Source organism: Cyrtonyx montezumae, unplaced genomic scaffold (assembly GCF_038088225.1).
Source record: "Cyrtonyx montezumae isolate F1298 unplaced genomic scaffold, pur_monq_1.0 scaffold_18, whole genome shotgun sequence".
NCBI lineage: Eukaryota > Metazoa > Chordata > Aves > Galliformes > Odontophoridae > Cyrtonyx > Cyrtonyx montezumae.
The window spans coordinates 13964080-13986421 of record NW_027071914.1 but is presented as its reverse complement, the minus strand read 5'-3'; the positions used below and the strand labels follow the sequence as shown (position 1 = coordinate 13986421).

General features: G+C 46.8%; 1 protein-coding gene across 4 annotated transcripts in view; it reads right to left on the bottom strand.

Moving 5' to 3' along the window:
- The window catches only part of KLHL3 (kelch like family member 3), a 261783-nt gene that overhangs the window by 192117 nt on the left and 47324 nt on the right, over positions 1-22342 (bottom strand). For 3 of the 4 annotated variants that reach the window (XM_065734800.1, XM_065734798.1, XM_065734799.1), the window contains 2 exons: positions 22179-22322; positions 21255-21921 (listed from right to left, as the gene is read on the bottom strand). In XM_065734800.1, the coding sequence (XP_065590872.1) occupies positions 21893-21921; positions 22179-22322 (173 nt within the window). In that variant the 3' untranslated portion in view covers positions 21255-21892. Of the gene's footprint in view, positions 1-21254; positions 21922-22178; positions 22323-22342 lie in introns of those variants that run through there. The other variant, XR_010622101.1, reaches the window with a different exon arrangement.

Sequence of the window (22342 nt, the reverse complement as noted above, 5' to 3'; positions counted from 1 at the left end):
AGCAGGGGCTGCAGCAGCCTGCGGCACCAAGAGGTGACAGAGTGCCACATCTCATCTCCACCCAGGTGCTAACCTACCTCGGGGCTGGCATCCCTCCACATCACGGGGTTTGTACACAGGCTGCAGGGACACACACAGGGAGCAGGGATAGGTGAGATGTGCTCGCTGCTGGTACATAAGGGCAGGGCTGCTTGGCAGACACAACACACACAGACACTGCAGCTTGCCAGAGGTGCACTCTGCTTGCACTTGCAGCAAGCAGAGCAAAATACACGATGAAAGAAAGTCTCCAACTCGCACATTTTGCAGGGTAGGCTGGTACTGGGTCAGCACAGATGCAGACTGGACGTACCCAAAGGCAAGACAAACCTCAGCAGTCGACTGCTGGCTTTGCACAGGCCCAAACAACTCTGCTGTTCCTCCTCCCAAGGGAAAGCTTAGGAAACATCCCTTTTTCTCAGCAGTTTTCTGACATTTGGGCACCTGGTGTGCAGTGGGGGGCTGCCTGCCCATGAAAGGTGGGGCTCGGGGGGATGTGAGGTCCCTCCCAACCATTCTGTGATCCTACAATGATTTGATGAAACAAGTCCTCAATCTGCTCTTCCCCTTCCCACCCTCCTCCCTCCAGACTTCAGGATCTGATCACATCAGCTTAAGTTCTATTTTATTTTTTTTTTTTTCCAGCAAGATAAACCCCTGACACTTTATTTCAAAGGTTTTGCACTTCAATACAAGCCACAGGCTACTTCAGGAATTATATATATATAAAAAAAGTGACGCATCCAAAATCATGAGGAAGTCAAATCATTTCCCCTGCTTTGATGTTTATTTGTATTTTATACTGCGGGGCACTCGTGCAGCATGCACAGAAACACCAGGAGAGAGAGTGAATCCTGCTCAAGTAATTGAGAGGATGAAATGGCAAAAAGGATCCACTTTGAACTCAGCCCACCAGCACACTGAGGTCTGCACACTGCTGCTTCTGCACGGCCCAGCTCCGGGGACGAGCACAGACATGGAGGGGAGCACTGAGATGGGACATCACACTGCAGCTGCTCTCAGGGCTGGGAAGCAGTGGAGGAAACCTTGGGATGGGGCCAATGTGGGCTTTGTTTTTCTTTAGGGTTATTCAAGAAAAAAAAAAAAAGAAAGAAATTGACATTTTGGATGTGACCTGCAGTAGTAGTAGCAACTTTCTGCTGGCCTTATGAGTACCACAACGCAGCTTGAGAACGGCACATCAGCTGGGGTAGGCCAGACTACCACAGAATCACCACGGCTGGAAAAAGACCTACAAGATCATCCAGTCCAACAATCACCAACAGTTCTCATTCTCAGCTTATTTTTTTGGAGCTGGTGCTAAAACGGGATTGAAGCAAAAGCAAAAACAGAGAACACTAAAAAACCATGCATACAACCAACCACAAGTAGAAGTCTCAACAGCACATGAGGAACGTTAAGAGACTGAACATCAAGATGAGCAGATCTGCACACGAAGTAAAAAAAGAAATACATAAGAGGTCAAAGGAATCAGATGAAGAGTGCACGTGAAGAACGACCTTCCCACATAGCTCCAGTGCAACCACTAAACCTCCATGTATAGTTTGGGTGAGCTAAATAAACAAGTATTGCAACTGTTAATTGAAATCCAACCCCTGGCTAATGCGAATTAGTGCTGGATTATAATGTTACATCACGATAAGCAGCCTGGAAATATTTCAAACAGATTCAGAAAGTTGTCCCCCATTAGATTATAAATATTATTAAGAGATAAAAAGCCGTAAAAGAGCCCATCACTTCAAAGGGGATCTTCAGGCCGATTGCTAGCGGAGGAGCTGGAGGTACACAGCTCGCTAAGCCAAATTTCAAAGCAGAAAGCAAATCGAGGCATCTAGAATTACGATCTACGCCTTCAAATTATTAACTTAAGGAATTACCTTGTTCCCTTTATTTTCATTAAGGATGAAACATTAGGCAGATAGAATAAGGGATAAGACACACTAAGCTTCTGGCTCTCAGCATGAGGGGCTTTGAGGACATACATGAAACCAGCACGATGATATGATCCACTCCCAGAGTGGTGCTGGGACAATTGGGGGGAACAGAGCTCTCCATCAGCTCCCATACCCAAGTGCTCCCCATGCCCATCCCAGATGCATCTTCATTAGCAGCCTCTAAAGACAACCATTAATGACAGACCCACCCCAGGTCAGGCTATGCAAATGTAGTTTAAAAAAGCAACAACAAAAAGAATGCCCTTCCTGAGTGAACAAATTGTGGAGAGAGAATGAAATGTGGCAGAGAAGGCATCCCGAGGGGAAAAAAGAGATGAAATTAAACTTGCCATCAGCTGACCAGCGTGAAGTTTTCTTTTCAGCTAAAACCATCAAAAGAGATTTGATTGCAGAGCACCACTTGGACATCTGGGCTTCAATAGCAGCTTCTGTGCTGCATGCCTGCCTGCTCCAGCACTCAGCCTCAGCACCATGCTCACATGGATGCAGGAGGAAGGGCTGCAGCCGAGCCCTCCCACTGGGGCTGCTTTGGCCCAGGAAAGAGCCATCATACGGTTCTGCATTTCGACTGCATCATCCTGCCACTAATTACAGAGATCCCCAAAAAGTGCTACACAGGACTCTCATCCTCACACGCCTCATCCTCTTGCAAGTACAACCCTATTTTATTTTTCCCCCCAAATTCCCCACGTCCTCCCTATGGGCAGCTTGTCTCAATTGCTACAAATCTCTCATATAACTCATGAAACAGGTAGTGACACATTTACAGCACTTTTCATCTTTACAACTCCATGTGCTGGTCAGTTTTTATTACACTTGCCAGACAAAGTGCCTCCCTCATTGTCCACCAGGAAAGGTTTTTTTTTTTTCCCCAGACAAGCTTTTAGCCCAGCGAGATGTAATCACACAATAAAGACACACACACACACATTCCCATATTACAGCAACTGATAGAAAAAGTCAGGTCTAAGCACAGTGCATTTCCTCCTCCATTCCCAGATCTCCGTTCCTTCTTTTGGTGCCTGAGGACCCCAGCCCCAATGTGCTCCCTCAGGAGCAGACACCAAGCTCCCAAGGACGAAAGAACCCACTGGCAGGGGCTGAGCTGTGGCAGGTTTGGCCTTTGGGGGGCACAGAAAGCAAATTTCTGGTTTGTAGCACTTGCTTATTCCTAAAGTTATTAACCGCTCCAATAGAGTATTTATAGCTGGGCTGCCTGCCTTCCTTTCCCCCAAGCAAAACTGCCACTATTTTAATGCTATAATAAGAAGCTGATTTAGTAGTGTGCAACTTCAAAGAGAAACTTGCTTCTTCTGCTCGATAAAATATTAATGGGAAATAACACGTGGAGCAGAAGCCCAGGACACAGCTCCACTGGGGCCAGGCAGCAGCACACTTCCCAGCCAGCACCTTTGGATGCTTCCAGGCTGCCAAGGAAGCTGCAGCAGAAAGCTCTTCCACTTGTTTCCCAAACCGTGCCCAGGGCTACCTCACCTGCACAGTGCTTCCTCTACAACCCAAGCCAGGCTGTGCTGGCAGAGCCAGCTGCAGCACTATGGCATGTTGTGCTCTGCTCATCTGCACCAAAACCAAAAAGCCCCAGCAGGAGTGCAGTGCCTCGTAAAGACCATAAGGGACAAGTGCTGTCCATTCCCACTTCTTTTAGGTCCTTCCATCAACAAATCTAAGGCCATCAGCCAGGGCTGAGACCCAAAGAGGTACCTCACTTCTCTTTGATCTGCAGGAAAAGCCTATTGCCTAAAATACGTGGTACGATGAGTTTCCCTCACCTGTGTTACTGTGGTTATTTATCACAGAACATTCAGCATTTGTTTCAATTATTTTGATGAATTCTTGTGCTGGTTTTTGGAGAGGCTGCCATTGACAGTCTTTGGGCTTTGCACACACAACATCAAATTGTCCGGGCACATACGGCCAAGACAGGGTTACATAGCAGTGGTGGTCCCCACTGGTTATGGGGATCCTTTCAGATCTTTCACAGCAGCTAGCATCACAGCTGCTGTCATGGTCCCCAAACACCCAGGATTTCAGTTATTTGTCAGACACTTGGAAATAACTGAAATCTGAAGGCTACTATGGGAAAAATGGAACTCTAATGGTGTCCCCATACAGGTTTAATGTTACTCCTGGTTAACCTCAAACACCGCAGGGCCGCATGTCACTGCCCACTGTGGGAACACTGACTTCTGGCCTCTATGGCAGACTCAAAATCCCCATTGGCAGCTCCAGAGTCCAACTTCCCCCTTTAGGAACGAGGCACCAGTGCTCCCTCAGCCACACGCAGAGGAAGAGCCATTAGTGCTTACTGATGTACAATGCACACACTACATTAGTCACAATCCTCTAAATAAACACGTTTCTCATCCACACTACATTAATCTCGATCCTATAAATAAACAGATAGAGCAGAGTTGTAGTTCGTGCAGATCCCCCCCTGCAGAAAGAGAAACTCCATGCTGGAGAGCACCACCGTGCAGGGCTGCAGCACCCGTGGCTGATGAAGGGACCGTGCCTTCAGTTATTGCTTTATAATGGCAGGCTTATTTAAAGGGAAATGGTGGTGTAGGGGGAAGGTTTACGTACCATAGTACTGATTTTTAGTACTGCTTTTAAGGATTTGTACCATTTCCCATTGTCTTGGATAAGAACTTGGCAATAAAACTCAGCATCCCATAAGGAGCATCCTCAGCATCTGGATCATGCCCTTCCAAGGCAAGCAACATCGGGCATCACCTCTGCTAATATCTCACATGAAGGAACCCAATGTGCTTAAGAAGTACAAAAGGTGTTTTGTCACTGCTTAATGGGAAGGTGGCAGCTGCTCAGGTGCAAGCAGGCTTGGGGTGGGAAAGACACTGTTTATAAATGGAATGATGAAGAAGAGAAAGGAGGCCAAGCAGTCATCTAAAGTGAGATCTGAAGCAAGCATCAGTGGATATTAATGCCTATGCATGAGCTGTAAAATTGGTTTGTAACAATCCACTTTAGCCATCAATCAGGTAAGGAATGGCAGCAAGGGGAAAGAAAAAAAAAAGCAGCATTAAGATGATGGAAAGGTACAGAACAAAAATATAGCAAGATCAAGCCCTTTTAACATCAAGCAGGTGCACCTGGAAACTTGGAGACAATTAGGCACAGTGAAAGAGAAATATAGGAAGAAAAAAGATTAGCATTTAATCTGAGGCAGTTTCATTAGCTGAGTGTTATTCTGTAGAAAGGTGCTGGATTAGACCCTAGGCATTTTGGCCTTTACAACAAACAGTGCTTGTATTGTAGCACGTGATGAACCTCAGCACATCTCAGCCCCACGTGTGCCTCGTCCCCACAGCCCCCATCCCATCAGCACAGCCAGGAACAGAGGTCAGAGCACGGGGAGCACTGAGCACCGCTCGGATGATTGGGAATATGATGCATTGGCCATTTTAATTAACTTCCCCACCGAGGGTTGACTGTTTACATTCAGTGCAATAAAACATGCCCAGCATTTTTAATTTCTCAGGCCTTGCAGACAATGAGACAAAATTACAGCAAGATACTGAGGCCATCCTCCCGGATAAGGGCTATGTGCTGCCATCCCCCAGCAGCACAGTAAGGTTGACTATCAGTAACAGTGCTTCTTTTTCTGCTTTTCCTTCTCAAGGGGGTGCAATCAAGGGAAATTCAACTGCTCTTTCATGACAACATCAGCATCATATACCCTACACACATCTACCTGGAAAGCTGCCCAGGGAGGCTGTCCTGGTTGGTGAGTGTTACCTCCACACTCGTCACTAATGACATTGATTTCATTATTGGAGGCCTGTGAGCAGTGAAGGGCACATCCAGAGCACCTGCACACCTTTGTTACAGGAGATGCACTTCATCAGAAGCAGATACAGATGAATAAACTGGTGGGGCAAGGTGCGTTGACTTTTTATTTTAACAGTAATGAAAAATAACAAGTGCACCAGAGGGATACGTCCTCCCAAGTAGGTGGGTGAAGAAATTTGACTGGCTATAAAAATCTTGGATCTGCCAAGCAGGCTGAGGCGCTCTGTGGAAAGGGTCCTCAGCACCACAAAGTGTATTCCCCTTGCAAAGATCTCACAGGACACACGGCAGCCTCTCGTTGGCTTTTGTATCCCACATACGATTCACCCCAAAGCACCACACATAAAACCCCCAGATCCCCTCCTGTATGGGGTGGGTGGGCACAGGTTCCCACTGAAACAGTCATCCCACTGGATGCATTCATTGCACTGAAGCATCTCACATTTGCTGCTTCAAATGCTCTGAAGTTGTGTATACAGCCAAGGAGAGGACGGAATCAGCCATAACCTAGAGTCAGGCCCCAAGCCAGGTCCTTCTGCATTTCTGACCAGGGCAGTGCAAGCAGGACGTGCCCTTTCCATACCTTAAACTGCAGAAATGTTTAGTTTCATGGAACATGATGGGACTGGGACTTAGCTGCCAGAGCCAGAATAGGAAAAAATGCTTCAGACCCTTGAATCCATCCAAAATACCAACAACGCTGAACGATACCTACAATAAAAATAATGTCAGTAACTGAGTGCAAGGGAGCAGTAAGCAGTGTTCCCAGCTTCCAACACAGAACCTGACCACTAACCATAGCCCTTAACAACACTGCTCTCCTTACCTTCACAGCACACAAAACAGATTCAGCTTGCTCAGATGTTCTCAATACACCAACCTGCTGCTTTGCAGAGCTGGAGGCTTTTGCCTTCAGGATTTTGTAATGAAACCACTTTTCTTGGTTACTTGCATTCATTTGCAAGAGGCACAATTCGTCAAAGGCAGCTATAGATGAACACTGCACTGCACACTGTGGGCTTTTTTTTTTTTTTAATTCTGACAAAACCTAACAAGCCAACTTGCGAGATGAATGTTTATAGCCAGTCAACCAGATGGGTGCAAAAATCTGATTTGCTATAAAAAGCTTATAGCTGCTGAAAACCTTAAGGATTTACTGGAAGGACTCAGCTGTAACAAATCATGCCAGGGTACTAAAAAGACTGATCCAGCTTTGTCCAACTGTTGTCTCAGCTTTTGCTTACCTACAGCTATGCCAAGGCTGTACTTAACACACCTCCCAGGGCAAACAAGTTCCTAAGGAGTGGATTCACAATCAGTGTGGAGCATCTATTAACACCAGGAAGAGCTCAACCCTCCGCATAGCACAGCAGCTCCCAGCAAGGCTTCAGCATCACTGCCCCCAGAGAAGAAGGAGAGGTTTCTGCCAGAAGATCCCAGTGGCTTGCAGGGACTGGTTTATTTTCTAATTATTGCTAGTGTGTTCTGCAAAGCCCAATTCCAAGTAATCTTTTCTCTAGGCTGTAACGTTACCCCTCCATCATGCATAAGCAGAGCACACAGCATACAAATCTTTCAGCCTCCATATGCGAAAAAAATAAAATTTATCCCCAGCCCTCTGCATCTGAAACAAGATTCCCAGAGATATGGAAGCTGCTGTGCAAAAGCTGCCCTGGGCTGCTCATCCAGACGAACCAGGAGCTCAGCGAGGCCCCCAGGCCTTGGGAAATGCTGTGCTTCTCCATCTGTACCCTCCCCTCCTGCTTTGGGCATCACAAAGTGCATCTTGACTGCAAGAAATTGTTATTACCTTCAGGATTTGTGTTTTCTTGAGAGGTAGATCATGTATTTTGGGCTCTTCCTGGCTCTCTTGGAAGTCGAGCTCAGGAAAAGGTCAAGGCTCCCCAGCCACCCAGTTAGCAGGGCAGATTCTGCAATAGGAATTAAGCAAAGAAAACAACACATACCCACAAAGAAACAGCAAAATAATAAGCTATGCATATTCACGGTGGAATTTAACAGTGCAGCCTGACAGATTTCCTTAAAGCACTCCAGCAGCAGCTGCCCCATCCCCACCCCATGGTCCAGGGAGAGCTCAGCTCCTTCACCCATCACTCCCACACCTGTCCTGACATTTTCCTAAGGTGAGGGAGAAGGACCAGCACCAAAAGCATAACCTGCGGCTTTGAAATCCAGCCGTGATGACTGCAATCTATAAATCAGGTTGTCGGTGCTGCTTTTGTGTTAGGTTTTATTTTTTTCCTAGACCAGTGGGACTGCTCCAAGCATAATGAAGTTTTGGGTTTACAAAAAACAGCAGCATCTGTTGCCTGTTCTGTGCATGCTGGCTGTCTGAGGGGACTGCTCCAGGCTCACTACAGCTTTTGTTCTCACACACACAGAGAAAAGTTTGTGGAGTGGGGCTGCTGGCCAAGGGATGCTCCAATTGTTTGGAATTTGCAGCAGAGGAAGGAGGAAAGGAAGGTATTGAACAGAGGGCTTCAGCCTACAGCTGAATTTAATTTGATGAGTCTGTTTGACTTGAGGGGAAAATTCCCAACAACTGTTACTGCCAACAGACCCATTAGAAGATAAATTTGGCTTAAAGTAATCACCAACATATGCCTATCTCTCACTTTAAAGCCAGTTCCAAGAGTCTGAGATTGATCAAGCCCCTTGCTGATCAGCAAGGAAACATTCTCTTGTTAGATAAAAAAGCTTTCCTTGACATCCACCAACTGAAAAAGGAAGCAATGCTACCCCAGCAGCACAGTGCCCAGAAAATTCATGCACAGACAGAGTGGGACCTGTTCACTCTCATTCCCTGCACAGGGCAGAGTTTCACTTCCAAAAGCCCTAGGAAAACACCAGCCGTGGGAAAGCACCCAGCAAAGCCCCACAACCTAAAACCAGCCCGAGTGGGGCTTTGTATTGACCCAGCTCCATTCACCAATCATGCCGTGCTCACATTTGGCTGCTGCTGGGAGGAAGCCCTGTGCTGCAGAGCTGCAGGCTAGGAGCCTTTAAAGGAGGACTGCAGCTCCTTTTCATCGCCAGTGAAGAGCTAAGAACTGGTTTCAGACTTGAACTCCTGCCCATTTGGGCTCTACACCCTCTCCCCATCATCCAAGCCTCCTCTTCCCTCTTTTTTTCATGCACAGCCAGAAGGTGCGAGATGAGCACAGCACCCGGACTTGATGACATTCTTTCCTCTCTGAAGTCCAGGAATACTTCCTGGGAACCCTCCAGCTGCACTGAAAACACCAATTCGCTTCCCCAAGGTGGGAGGAGATTCATTTGCAGATCCCCAACCCCTCAAAAATGCTGCACGGGGGTACAAACCCATTGAGGGGACCACATTCAGCCAGCTCAGACCTGAATACACTCTTAGGAATGCACTGTCTGTGAGGGTATAGCTGCACAAGTAGAACTGAAGAAGAAAAAAAAAAGCCCAATTACCTTCTGCTCCACTCCACACTCAATCTGACTACAGGAACATTATGAAGTTAATACAAACAATATATTTCATGGTACAGCGGATGGGCAGGTGGCAATGTAGGCTCTATGCTGACAGACAACAAGAGGCACATTTTGAGGCTGTTCATCCCCAGCTGCTCATCCAGCAGGGACACGCAGCTCCACACAGGGTCAGGAGCACGAGCACTGCCCTCTGCCTTTGCCAGAGCCACTGGTAAAGAATTACACTAAAACCAAAGAGAGCCACTATGCCACAGGACACGAGGTCTGTGCAACTGCTGTCCAAAAGGCAGAGCAGCTCTCCTGCAAAAAAATAAAAAAAAAAAAAAGAAAGCAAATGCTTCCCCCAAACTGCACATAAACAGGTATTGCATTGCCGTGAATGCAAATGTGTGAAGCTGCTGGAGGCAGTGCTGTCATACACCAGGCTCCGGAGTCCTGCGGGTTTTCTGTCAGAGATGCCAAAGCTTTGATGCCAAAAGAACCAAGCTTGCAATTATATCATTTGCCTTTTTATTTCCTTATCGCCTTTTCTTAAAAAAGAAAAAAAAATGCTTGAAATAAATGGATAAGAAAGGGCCTCAAACCAAGAAGGGCAAAAACCCATCAAGTGGGCACGAGCAGGGAAAATTATACGATGATACGCTACATCTACGTAATTAACAAGTTCAAATGGGCTGCAAAAGGAAGGTGGAACTGAGTGCAAAACAATGGGACTATTTCCAGCACATTTCAAACCGCAGGCAGGTAACACGAACTGCAAACTGCTCTTCTGAGATTAGAAGAAAAAAAGCCACCACCTGGGGTTCTTAAATTAAGAGAAATGTTCCTGCCTGCTGGAAAGAGGGGAGCGGGCACCAGAAGTGAACGTCGTCATCTCTCCAAGTTCCTGCACACTGATACCCAGAAGAGAGGGACTGAGTATTGTCACAGGTGAGCCAGGCACAGCAGCCCTCTAGCTCCAACACCAATTGACTTCAGTGGGTTTCCACATGGGAAGCACACACAAGGACAAGCACAATGCTCACTGCTACAACACCATTGGCAGAGGCACTTCATGCTTCAGAACTGAGCCGATATCTGCAGGAGGAACAGAGGAGCATGCACATTATGGCACTGCTGGAGAAAGCCCACGTGGCTTTACACATCAGACCACACTGGTGAGGTTTGGTGGGATTGCTGAGGTATTCACTGAGCCCACTACACCTTCTAAAAACAAGGCAACAAAGCATCAATTCCGAGTCCTATGAAAGCTGTAACAGCACACAGCAGTTGGAAGAAATAATCCCTTGGCAGCTCCAAGCTGTAAACCACAGTGAAGGAGCACCTATGGCAAGTGCTTGATATATCTCAGAACAACTTGCCATAATCTCACGACACTGAGCTACGTTCAGCAGCATGACATTTTGATAACCTGTGCTTTTTAAAACCAAACCAGCAAAAAACAAAAAACAAACACACACAAAAAAAAAAAGGCAGAGAGAAATCATTATAAGAACCAAGAAGGTTTTTCCCTACACTTTATATAGGAGTTTGGCCACATTGTGATATTACATAGATCCTCTTCATCTTCTTGGAGAATAGCCCAGATGTGGGGTACAAAACAGGATTTAGAATGTTTAAACACTTCTCCCCATGAGAAATTCACACTTCTGACACCACTAAGAGGGCAGACCAAGGAACACCAACGTACTCTGCCATTACTAGAAGTAATAAACACAGAAGGGTCTGAGTTAGCATGACACAGGCAAGCTGGTGGTGATGGGCAGAGATGTGCGTGGTACCATGAGTACTTTGGCAGCTTTTGCACTTTAAATAAGCTTCATGAGGCCACACAGAGATCAAAGGAAGTCCTGAAGAAAAACCCAGTGAAAATAGATTTGTACGTGTGCGTGAAGCACAGAGCATCTAAATGAGGACTGGCATCCAACAAACTGCAACAAAGACCTTAAGCAACACATCAGAAGAGTGTTAGACCAGGGCAAATGCTGCTGTTAGCTCCCAGTTAACAAGCGAGAGCCTTTAGGAGAACTATGAGAGAAGCAAAGCCCGTGCTGATCTCACACGCCCATACACCAGAAAAGCGTTTGCAAGCAAAACTGCACTCACACTGCCAGCACCACCATCAGCTGCACTGGTTCATCTGGTGAGCAGCAATCCCATTTGATGCATCAGAAATAAGCTCTTGGATAATATCATTTCGTAGCAGACAGTCGTGTGACAAACATTTATTTCATACTCGTCTGCTATTAATTTTGAAGCGCTGTTTTTATTTCAAACCCACTCCAGTCCCTGGGCTGAGCTCCTTTGGCAGCCTTGCCTTTTTTCCCCTGTATCATCAATGCCACCTTGTGGTGGAAAAACTCCGTCTGATGGAGCTGATGGCTTTGCAAAGCAGAATAATCTCTGAGCATCTCAAAGCTGCCAGCAGCACAGCACTGTGCACCTCCACCCACCCCCACCAGCAGCACTGTATTTCCATTAGACACAGAATGGTTTTTCCAGAACTGTGAAATCAGCTTTAGTGGGAGCTTTTAGAAACAGGAACCACGTGCAGATTTCTTCTTCATTCACAGCCAAAGTACTGAACCTGTATCCATGGTGCACACCCTATCAGGTGCTTCCAGAAGCATCAAAAGGGATAATACAACCCGTAGGGCTGTGCATTGATGAGACTCTCTCTAACAGCCTCCAGCAAGTTTTGTTTCTGGCTTTTTCTGAGCAAACACAACCAAAAATCCACCTGCTTTGTTAAACAGATTCTTCCCTTCTCCTATATTTTCCTCTCTAACTTAATTTGCTGTTGCTTTATTAAGGAATGAATTTTGGTTTATATAAAGGTAAACAATGTTATCACACAAATCTTAATCTTATAATTGCAGCCTCACTTGAATTACTTGATGATTAGCCTTGAGGCATAACACTCATCTCATTCAGTTATACCTTCATTATCATCAGATTCATTAATTTCATCCTCTATGTGCTAAAATATCGCACAGTTAAGGGCAGCATTCAGCAATATCCAGAGCTCTGGTGAGGTTTCCCAATCCCTGCTGATGCAACGTTGCTACAGGAGGACTGAGGAGTTAACATTTCCTTTCTATCCTTGAGGGGTTAAAGGAAAAAAACCCACTGGAAGGAGGCTGAGAGACAGCCCAGCCACAGCAGCAAGGGATGGAAAGCAGCCACCAAGTTACAAGCTGGAGAGAAACTGTCTTTAAGTGACAAAGGTGATGCCTACAGACACAGCAAAGCCATCAAACCGTGCCTGGTGTAGCCACACTCTGGTTGAGCTGTCACTCTTTAGAGCTACAGTTGAGGAAAACGGGTGTGCTGTGATGTTTGTCTTTAAAATACATGTACCAGCACCTGCTTGTAGAGTGAAGCTCTAACAGCATTGGCTCAACCTCCCATGGCAAGGTGGGGCAAAGCATCCTTTCAGGGACTGAAAAGGACAGACACGCAGAAAGGAATTGTCTGACAAAGGCTTTCACACAGCTCCTACGTGATCATAACACTACCAAACAAGTTCACATCATTACACAGCACACGTGGTTACTAAAAAGCACGAATACACAACTTGGAGAAACAGCTGGATGTGATGCAGCTCGAGGCTCAGTGACCAGTGCAGAGAAGGTGTCAACAACAGCCTTGTTTTGTACCTACATAAGTGAAATAAACGTGAGGTTATAAGCAGTGTTTCAGCTTTTTTCCTGAATTAACCTTTCCAGCAGCATCAATGTAGAACTGATGCAACATCCACTGCAGGTGAGCAGCAATACAGCCAACCTACGTGCACGTAAACCACAGCAATATCCCCCTGACAAACAGGATTTAATAGCTGGAAAGGAAGGAATTAAGTAAATACACATGCAAATACATGGGCCAATTTAATATGGGCCTTCGGGCCCAAGTGCTAACATTTGTAGAGCTTAAATCCTGCACAGCTCGTGTGTACTTTTAGGCTACAGACAGCTTCATTCAATAGCACAAACACGACCTGCATTAGGAGAGCACGGAAGCATTTTTCTGCTATGTCTTCCAGGGCTGAAACCCAGACACAGGACAGAAAGCAGAGCTTTAAAACACAATTAATGATAAAAGTGTACAATTCCTATTTTAGAATCATAGAATCACCAAGGTTGGAAAAGACCTACAAGATCATCCAGTCCAACAGTCCACCAATCCCAAATTGTTCTCACTAAACCACGTTCTTCAACACAATGTCTAAATTTTACTTAAATACCTCCAGGATTGGTGACTCCACCACCTCCTCGAGCAGCCTCATTAAAAGCAGCAGGCCAGCTTAGGGAAGAGGTGTTTTCTAGGTAAGTAAAACTAGAGCAATCAGGCCCTGGTATATTTAAACCACAATTATAAAATGAGTTATCTGCAAAAAGATGCACATTTCAGAACCAAAGACCTTCTCCTTCGCAGCCACATTACAAACCGACAGTGTATGCATGTCTCATCTCACATATCTTTTCAGAAAACTAATTAAAAACATGACACGGCGTCAAAGCTTTTGTGTAAGTCTAAATCTCATCTCCATAAACTAATAGAAGGTTTTCCAGCTCATCAGCACGCAGCAACAGCACAGGCAATCAGTCCCTTCCTGGGCAACATCTGCTTCTGCGCTATGACAGAGAAGGAAGACACTGATAACCCCTTGAGCCTTCTTTCTTCAGTTTGTATTTAGCAGTTTAAAAGAAGAAAAACAGACCAGACCAAACCAAACGAGGGACTCGAAGTTCAGCCAAGAGTAATGATATGCCACACAACCACCTGTACACACTCAACAAAAACATATTCTGAGAACATCTCCTGACCTCCAGGAATTTCTGAGTATTATTCACCAAGCTGAGCAGCTTCTAGGTAACATCACCAAGACTTCATTGTAAACTACGTTTCAATTAGATACTGTATGGGAACTGCTGAATCACAGCCTGAACCACTGATTGATCACCTGAGCACTGAGTCGGCCATGGGAGCACAGCTGAAGGCAATGTACCCGTGTGACCAGAAGGGGTGCAGTCTGACTCCACCTCTCCCAGACCCCATTTAAGGGCTGACCACCACAGGGAAGGACTCCTTTGGAGTTTCCTGTCATGAGCTTAGGATATGAGCATTTTCCCTTTATTTTGATTGTCTCTTTTCCATCACAATAACGTAACCATATCATCTATAAAATATCTTGGCGTTAATACTATTTGGAATTATTTATTCTGTTAACTTCACATCTTACAGATATAAATCCCAGAATCCAGCAGCTAGAGAGCACCTGTTCCACTCTGCCTAAAATAGGACCTTCAAGTCCTTCATGTTTTCCATAAGTGAACGTCCTTCAGTGCAAATTTTGAGACAGACATCCCAAGCACTGCAAATCTTATTCCTAACGTTACTTTCAAGCACTTGCTGCAGGGTCAGTTTCACTTTCTATGGGAAAGAAAGGGAACTCAAGAAGGTCTCACAGCAAAAATCCCACACTCAGATGACCAAGAGATGCCACATGAAGACTACACTGATTAAACAGAGTTCTATGGGTCAGCAAAGAGCTGGAAAAGACAATCTATCTCTCTGGCCCAGCAGTCCTTGTGTGTGGTGCCACCCCAATTACCATTAGTTCCTGTGCCCTGTGATCCCTTCCCACCATCACACCCCAGAGGCCTTTGGGACAATAGGACCAGCAGAAGCTCTCCTCTTTGGGTGGCCAGGGAGGGACAGAGACGTGAACAAGACCACCATGGCCAGCCCCCCCTAGCAGCACTACAGCTTCTGCCAACCTTGCTGGGAGGGAAGAGGACACGTGGCAACTGTTATGGATCTGGACAAATCCAGGATGATGAAGTGTTTAGTACATCAGACCTTACTCTCACTCTGGGCCCAATCATTTAGCAAGTCCATAGCAGCTGTGGGTGTAACACGAGGAGCTCGTCACCACAGATGGAGTTCAGCAACAAACATAGATGGGACTCTGAACACATGCGTTAAGACCTCTGAAAGTTTTGGATACCTATTGCTAAGGACTCAAAGCATGAAGTGGGGGTAAACCACACCCTGTGAGTTCACGGGTAGTCAGTATTCGCTTAATGAAGGCTGCCATCCCCACCCTGCTGCTCTCCTGCGGGGTATTTTTCATGCATGCCACCATACAAGGGGGGTTCAGGCACGAGGAAGGCAGGAAACAGCTGACGAAACATTTCTATCGCGGCACATCTGATCCCAATCTATACGCAAAATAAAGTTCAGGCGCCCGCACGGGGAGAAAAACGCACCCAGACGTTTTCATAGACCGAGAAAGCACTGCTTGGAGGACGAGACGCTGCGCTGCTCAGCAGCCGGGCTCATTCATTTGGCTGTGCTGACCCCCAGAGCCCAGCACCCGGCACCGCACCTCTCCTCCTGCACGAGGGGAAACCAGAGCATCCTGAGAACCCGAATTCACTTCCCTACAAGGGCGTTTGCACAGTTAACAGCGCAACCTCTCCGCTTTTTCCGTTCAGGACTGCCTTGCCGCTCGTTTCTCACGCTGAGGACAGCCCCCATCCTTCTCGGCTCCGCTCCCCCGTTCGCTGAGCGTCTTACACCGACACCTCATACCTCTGTAACGCTCAGAAGCATCCTAGCACCGAAGCAAAAGAGCGGCACCGCGTGGAGAGCGCTCAGAAGCGAACAAAGCGCGACCCCATCCCCACCGCGTGCAAAACCCCACGCTCGCTTACTTGCTCAGCGGCCTCGCCCACCTCGCTTACAGCTCCACGGCCACGCAGCCCCCACCCCAACACCGCAGCACGCGACGGAGCCCCGAAACTGCTCCGGTGCGGGGTCACCTCCTCTCGGGGGGTCCTCGCAAAGGGAGACAGGAGAGAGTGCCCTCCGAGGAGCTGCAGCTCCAGTGCGACCTCAACCCCGCAGCTGGAAGCGATTGAGCACAATTAAGTCACCCACAGGTGTTCTCATTTGGGGTAATTCCTTTCCATCTGGTTCTCTATTTTATTTTACCTTATTTTATCTTTCTTTATCTTATCTTCTTAAGGTGGCTCCCTACCAAAGTAAACGCAGTTGAAAAAGAACTGAGAATGACCAACGGGCAGTGGTCTACTCACTTCATGATGATGGCAGAGATGGTTTGGTTTGGTTTGGTTTGGTTTGGTTTGTAGGGACCCCAGGGATCGTTGCATTCCAACCCCCTGCCATATACAGAGAGAGAGGGCCCCAGATCCCAGAAGCCCCCAGCTGTTAAAACCCACAAACCTCACCTGAACCTGGAAACTCGATTTAAACAAAATCTAACACTCCCAGAATGGTTCAACCACCTTCACCTCGCTAGGTTAGCACAATTTAAGCAGCCCAGGCTGTTGCCATGTTCATCCACCAATGAGCCTCTTATCAGCAGCATTTGTGCACTGGTGCAGCTGCCAGGGGGATTTTGGGTGCTGAGTTCCAGCACACGTGTCTGGGATGCAATAGCAACACATTAAAGCTCACATGATCGTGCTTGGTGTTAGATATTTGTGGGTTCACACCTCAGCTGATCGTTCACTCAGCTTTCCTTATGTCAGTATGAAACGTTCCCTGGTTCTAGTTCCCATCAGAGAACATTCTGACTCGGGGAAAAACGAATGAATTTAAAAAGGAAGAGAGCAAGCAGGGTAACTGGGAGAGGCTGCTCTTCTGTTCCCCCCTTGCCAAACCAAGGAGGGAATGTGGAATGCTTCCACCTTCATCCAGTGAGACCAGCTCACCTCTGGGTGACATCACACCACAGGGGGAGGATAATACAACAAAGAAAGAGAAGGACTTTGAAAAACAACTGCAATCTCTTACGCTTCAGAGAACAGACCCTGGGGACAGGCACTACGCGTTCCTTAAGGGGCCACTTTGGAAGTTTTGCTGGCTGCAGATAAAGCCTCACTTCTTAGGACTTGTAATGACTGAGCAGGATGTTGAGCAGAGGCCGTGGAGATTGCAGTGAGAGAAAGAGACACGGACAGTTCGTGATAATACAGTTCCTAAACTGGGGCCAAATCAAACGCACTGAGCTCCAGCAGCTGTGCCAATTAAAATCCTCACTCATTTTGCTGAACAAGAACATTAGCATTAATCACTTCGGTGCGTTTCTTAGAATACTCCATGTCACTAGGAAGTCAAGCAGCCCTGTGCTTGCTGTGGGGTGGCAGAGCAGTGCTGTTAATCACTGAGCACACAGAGGATGCTCTGGGAACCCCCACGCAGCTCAGGGCAACGTTTATCTGCGTGTGCCTCCAGTTGGGGCTGGGGTGTATCCATGTCCCACATTAGGAGGTACAAAATAAAACCACGTAACCAAAGAGGGAAAAAGCCATGAAGTGGAGCAAGGAGCACATTCCTCACTGCCCGAAGCCAATGAAATCAAAGCAGACCCAGAGGAGTTGCATTAGTCCAGTTTTTTATTCAAATGAAAGTCCGGGGAACAGCAACGTGATTTTGTCATAAATACATCAGCGAAGAGCATTCCCTGCAGTCACGCTGGACAAGGCAGTCAGGAGAACTGCTTTGCAATGTCCTTCATCCTTCACATTCACACACACACAGAATCTTTTAATTATAATGAGCTTGCACGGTCACACAACTCGTTGTGATACTGTTGGCTACGGAACCAACAACGGCTGCTTTCCACAAGCAAAGACCTTCACACCCAGGTGAGCAGTGCACAGCCTTCTGTTATTGAAGCTGTTTGGACGTTGTTGATTTGGTTGTTGTTAATACATAAATTACACAAAATTCTCAGACATTTCTTTATTGTCACTGTAAAGGAAAATCATGTATAAAACCAGAAGGACAAAGGGGGAAGGAACAAAGAACGCTCATCTCCAGAGTTCAGCATCTAATGGACTCCCAAAGGAGTTTGAGCATCAGACTGCAGCCATGTGCATGGGCACAGCCACGGGAACTGCTCTGATGCTATGGTTTCTAAGTGGTGAATCCCAAAGGTTAAACCATGCTGCAGCAATCTGCAGAGCCACCACGATGAATCGGGCATGGCACACTGCTGCTCAGCAGGGACTGTGGGCTCCAAACGCTGCCAACCAGAGAACAGTATTTAAGCTTTCGTGGTGTTGTCATGCAAATGCTGCCGAGTAAATGGATGGTAATTACAGTGCTGTACACATGTGTACAAGAAAAAAAATATTTGGATAAACTGAACGAAGCGAAAATTGGTTTTAATCACCCCCAATTTATCTATTAGGCACAAATGGAAAAGATGGACTTGATTCAAACTTGTTTAAACAACAGATTGCCTGAGGCAAATCCATCCTGCTTTACATATGCGGGGCTGCTTGCAGAGCCAGCAGAGTGTGAGCCTCTCCAGCAGCCTGCACTGGGGGATGCTGTGAGGTCTGTGCCCAATGCCACAATCCCACAGGGGTCAGCACATGGAGACCCCCAAAAGAGCAGAGAAAAGCCCTCACATTCCCAATGGACCATTGCAAGGAAGCCGCCTGAGTTCAGTCTGCAAAGCTTTCCCAAAACCTCCTGCAATAAATCCATGGGTTTTGGCACAATGTGGGCTTTGTGTGTGCTCCGTATGGTGAACACATCTCCATCCACGCCACAGAGCAGACAGCTTGTCTACCACACTGACCAGAAAGCAAACAGAAAGTGAAATCCGGAGTACTGAGCTTGATTGAAAATAGCTAGCAATCTAAGGGCGGACTGCTGACCGAGGTAATGGGTTTTAATTTGTTTCACAACCTTGAGCCCAGTGCCAGAATCAACGTTAAGAGCTATCCCACATCTTGGTTACAACATTGTATTTCTTGTGCAGAAACCATACAAATTCACACCTACATCACAGCCAGCAAAGAACTGTGCACGGGTGTAAGAATCAGATCCAGAATTTAACACGGGTGTCATCGACGACCATAAAAAGCGATCCAAAAAGTTATTTAAAACTCTTATAAAAAAATATTTACAGTACAGTTTGTTAGCGTGAACGCTACGCTTTCAGCCCTAGAAAAAGGCAATCTGCAAAGGAGCTGGCTCAGGTGCTCAGAATGAATCATACCAACACAGAACGACACAGCAGAGACAGACAAAGTCCAAAAGCAGCTCAAGGGGAGGGGATACAGCTGGTTCTTCACGTGTTACAGTTGTTCGTGTTGCATAGCTGGAAAACGAGGTCACTTGACTTGCATAACACTGCAACGTTTGAGAAGGGGAATTGTTTTGGGGTGGAGGAGCTGTGGTTGCAGCCAGGAGCACTGGTGGTGACCGGCCAGCCTGAGTCCTAGCCCTGTCCAGCAAGCTGCAGGCCTCGTCCACCGGTCAGGATATGCCATTTTACAATATCAGAGAGTCATCAAAAGCTGTTTTCCTTATAAGCAAGGAAGCTTTATAAAGCAACGTAAATTGGGGAAAAAAATTACCCAGCTTTCAAGCACAGTCACCACCGACATCCAAGAAGCCCAGCAGGATTCAGACTTGCAGCTCTGTAGCACTTTGTTTTAAATCTCTGCCCCACAAACTCTGAATCTCTCAATTGCATTTGCCTTTGCTCCAGCAATGCTACAACTATGAGATCAGTTTGGCAGCTCCAGTTGGCTGTAACAAAGCTTTTCAGCCTTATGTTTCCTATGTTTATTTGAGACAGGCGTGCTCAAGTACTCGTCCATCTTGTTAACAGATTTCCGTCCAACAAGAGATGCTAACACACCACAAAGCTTTGCCTATCCCATTTTATGCCATATTCCCACAGGCTGCATGCACGGGAAACACCTGGCAACCAGCTCTGGGGGCAAAGTCACTCCAAGCCAAGGCATCACCTTGTTGATGTCACTGCAAAGATGTGTCTCAGGACTCTGATGCAAAGCCAGCTTCAGCCTGGGATACATCCTACCAACCTCAACAGTCATCAGGAAGAGCAGCATGTTATGCTATTGTTTTAGCACATTTCACAGCAAATTGTAGAACCCAACATGAGGATATTACAGAAAGGACTTATTATTGTTAGCCCTCCTCCGTGGGAGGTGAAGCAGCAAGGGGAGGCACTGTTACCCCCAAAGAGAGCAGGCACCCATGTCAACTCAAAGACTGACATGTACTTATTTACAGAACGAATGCACACACCCACTAAAGCTGCACGAGGTGATTCAGATGGGCAGATATGGTCCTGCAGGCCAGCTGCCCCCAGCAGAAAGCCTCAGCTGATCTGCAGGGAAAAAGAGCAAGGCAAGCCCTCACAAAAGGCCACATACAGCAAAGTTAAGTGAGATGGGAAAGAAAAAAAGGGGGGAAAAAAAGGAAAAATGAGAATACAGCAGGAGAATATTCTGGGAGTCTACATCCCTGCATGCTGTACGTCAGAGCTCAAAAGGAGGCAAACAAAGGCATCTGCAAGTCAAGCATCCTCTTAAACAGAGCGCTCTGAGAATTTGTGATGTAGGCAAGGTGCCTGCATCACAGCTGCATCTACATTTGTCTGTTTCTGATAATCATAAATTCTCTGCACTAACAGCAGAACACCTTCAGTACAGTGAAGATTAAAATAACAGTTAACAGTGACAGTGATTAGAGAGATCTCCACACCCTGGCAGCACTAAGACAGTGCACATATGTTACCTCGCTCATTAGCCACTGCCTGACTGACACAGGGTTCTCACTGTAGGGACCTTCTACATGAATGGCACCACTTTCTTTTGCCATCTAAATGCTCTATTATGAAATGGCATTGAAATGCTGGACAGAGTTAGAACCGGGGCTTTCAGCACAGCTGGCAACACCGGGGAGATGTGTGGGTAAGTACAGTCTGCATTCAAGCAGTATTTGTTTCACAGGAGCAATGAACCTGGCAGAGGGTTCTGTCAGAGCAGCACGTTTTTTTTGTGGGGCTGAGAAGTTTTGTGTGGTGGAGTTGCTGAGATGTCAGCCCCAGGGAAGGCATAGCCCAGCATGTACAGGAAACAGCATTCATGGCAAGTAGAAAAACCACATGGTATTTATTTCCACCATACGACAAGCATTTCAGGGATACATACAGTAGTCCAGTGGCATGTACAAACGTATGACTGAGATGGCATCACACTCAAGGCAGAGCACCCTGTTCCAGCCCACTCCTGCTGACTGCTTTTCTCAGTTGATACTCAGAAGTTTCCACTGTCAGTAGTAAGGTCTGCCCTGTGGGTACAGTGAGAAAACAGTTCCACCAACAATGGGTACGGAGCATCAGTAGTGAAGAAATCCAGAAGTGTCTGTTTTTACTCACATGCCCAAACGCAGCAGTTCTGATTCATACAAGAAATTCAGTGCCTGCAGTTCAAGCACCATGTTTATCCCAGGACACAAGCCATTGAGAAAACCAGTTGACTGCACCACAGATAACAAGCAACACCTCTAGCACGGGACGTGTCCCCAGAAGGACTTCCACTTCGTTATGCATCACCGCAGAGCAGATGATGTTTGTAACGTATCACTTGTCACGTGAAGATGGTAACAGCAATGGGATGGGTCACGTTGGAGTCAGCCATCTTCCCAACGCCACCAAGCTGGATCCACTTCACTTCTGCTCCTCGCAATGGCCTGATTGTGTGTCACAAAGGTTTGTGAATCACGGCGACGCCTGTTTTAAGAATGGACAGACACGCAGTTATCACAGGAGCAACTCCTGCTCGCCTTGTGGCTGAGATCATGCTGCAAACACTAACACCAGCAGCAAGCTGGCACAGAGTTGTTTACTGTCTCTGTGAAGGGCTCCTCTACTGAAGACCAAATAAAGCCCATCCAGATTTCAGATTAAAGCATCAGGAGGCACAGCCCTTAAGTTCCTGAATGATCCGAGCTGTTGCCAGTTCTCCCACTAAGTATTTCTTTCTTTACCTGCATAACTCCTCCCTGTGCTCATACTGGTTGGCAGCAATGTCCACTTGTCCGTGATGGGGTTGTAGTATTCCACAGAGGCCAAGTTGCAGGAACCATCATCTCCTCCCACCACATAGAGGAGACCATTCACCGCACACACACCTCAAAGCAGAGCACAGAGT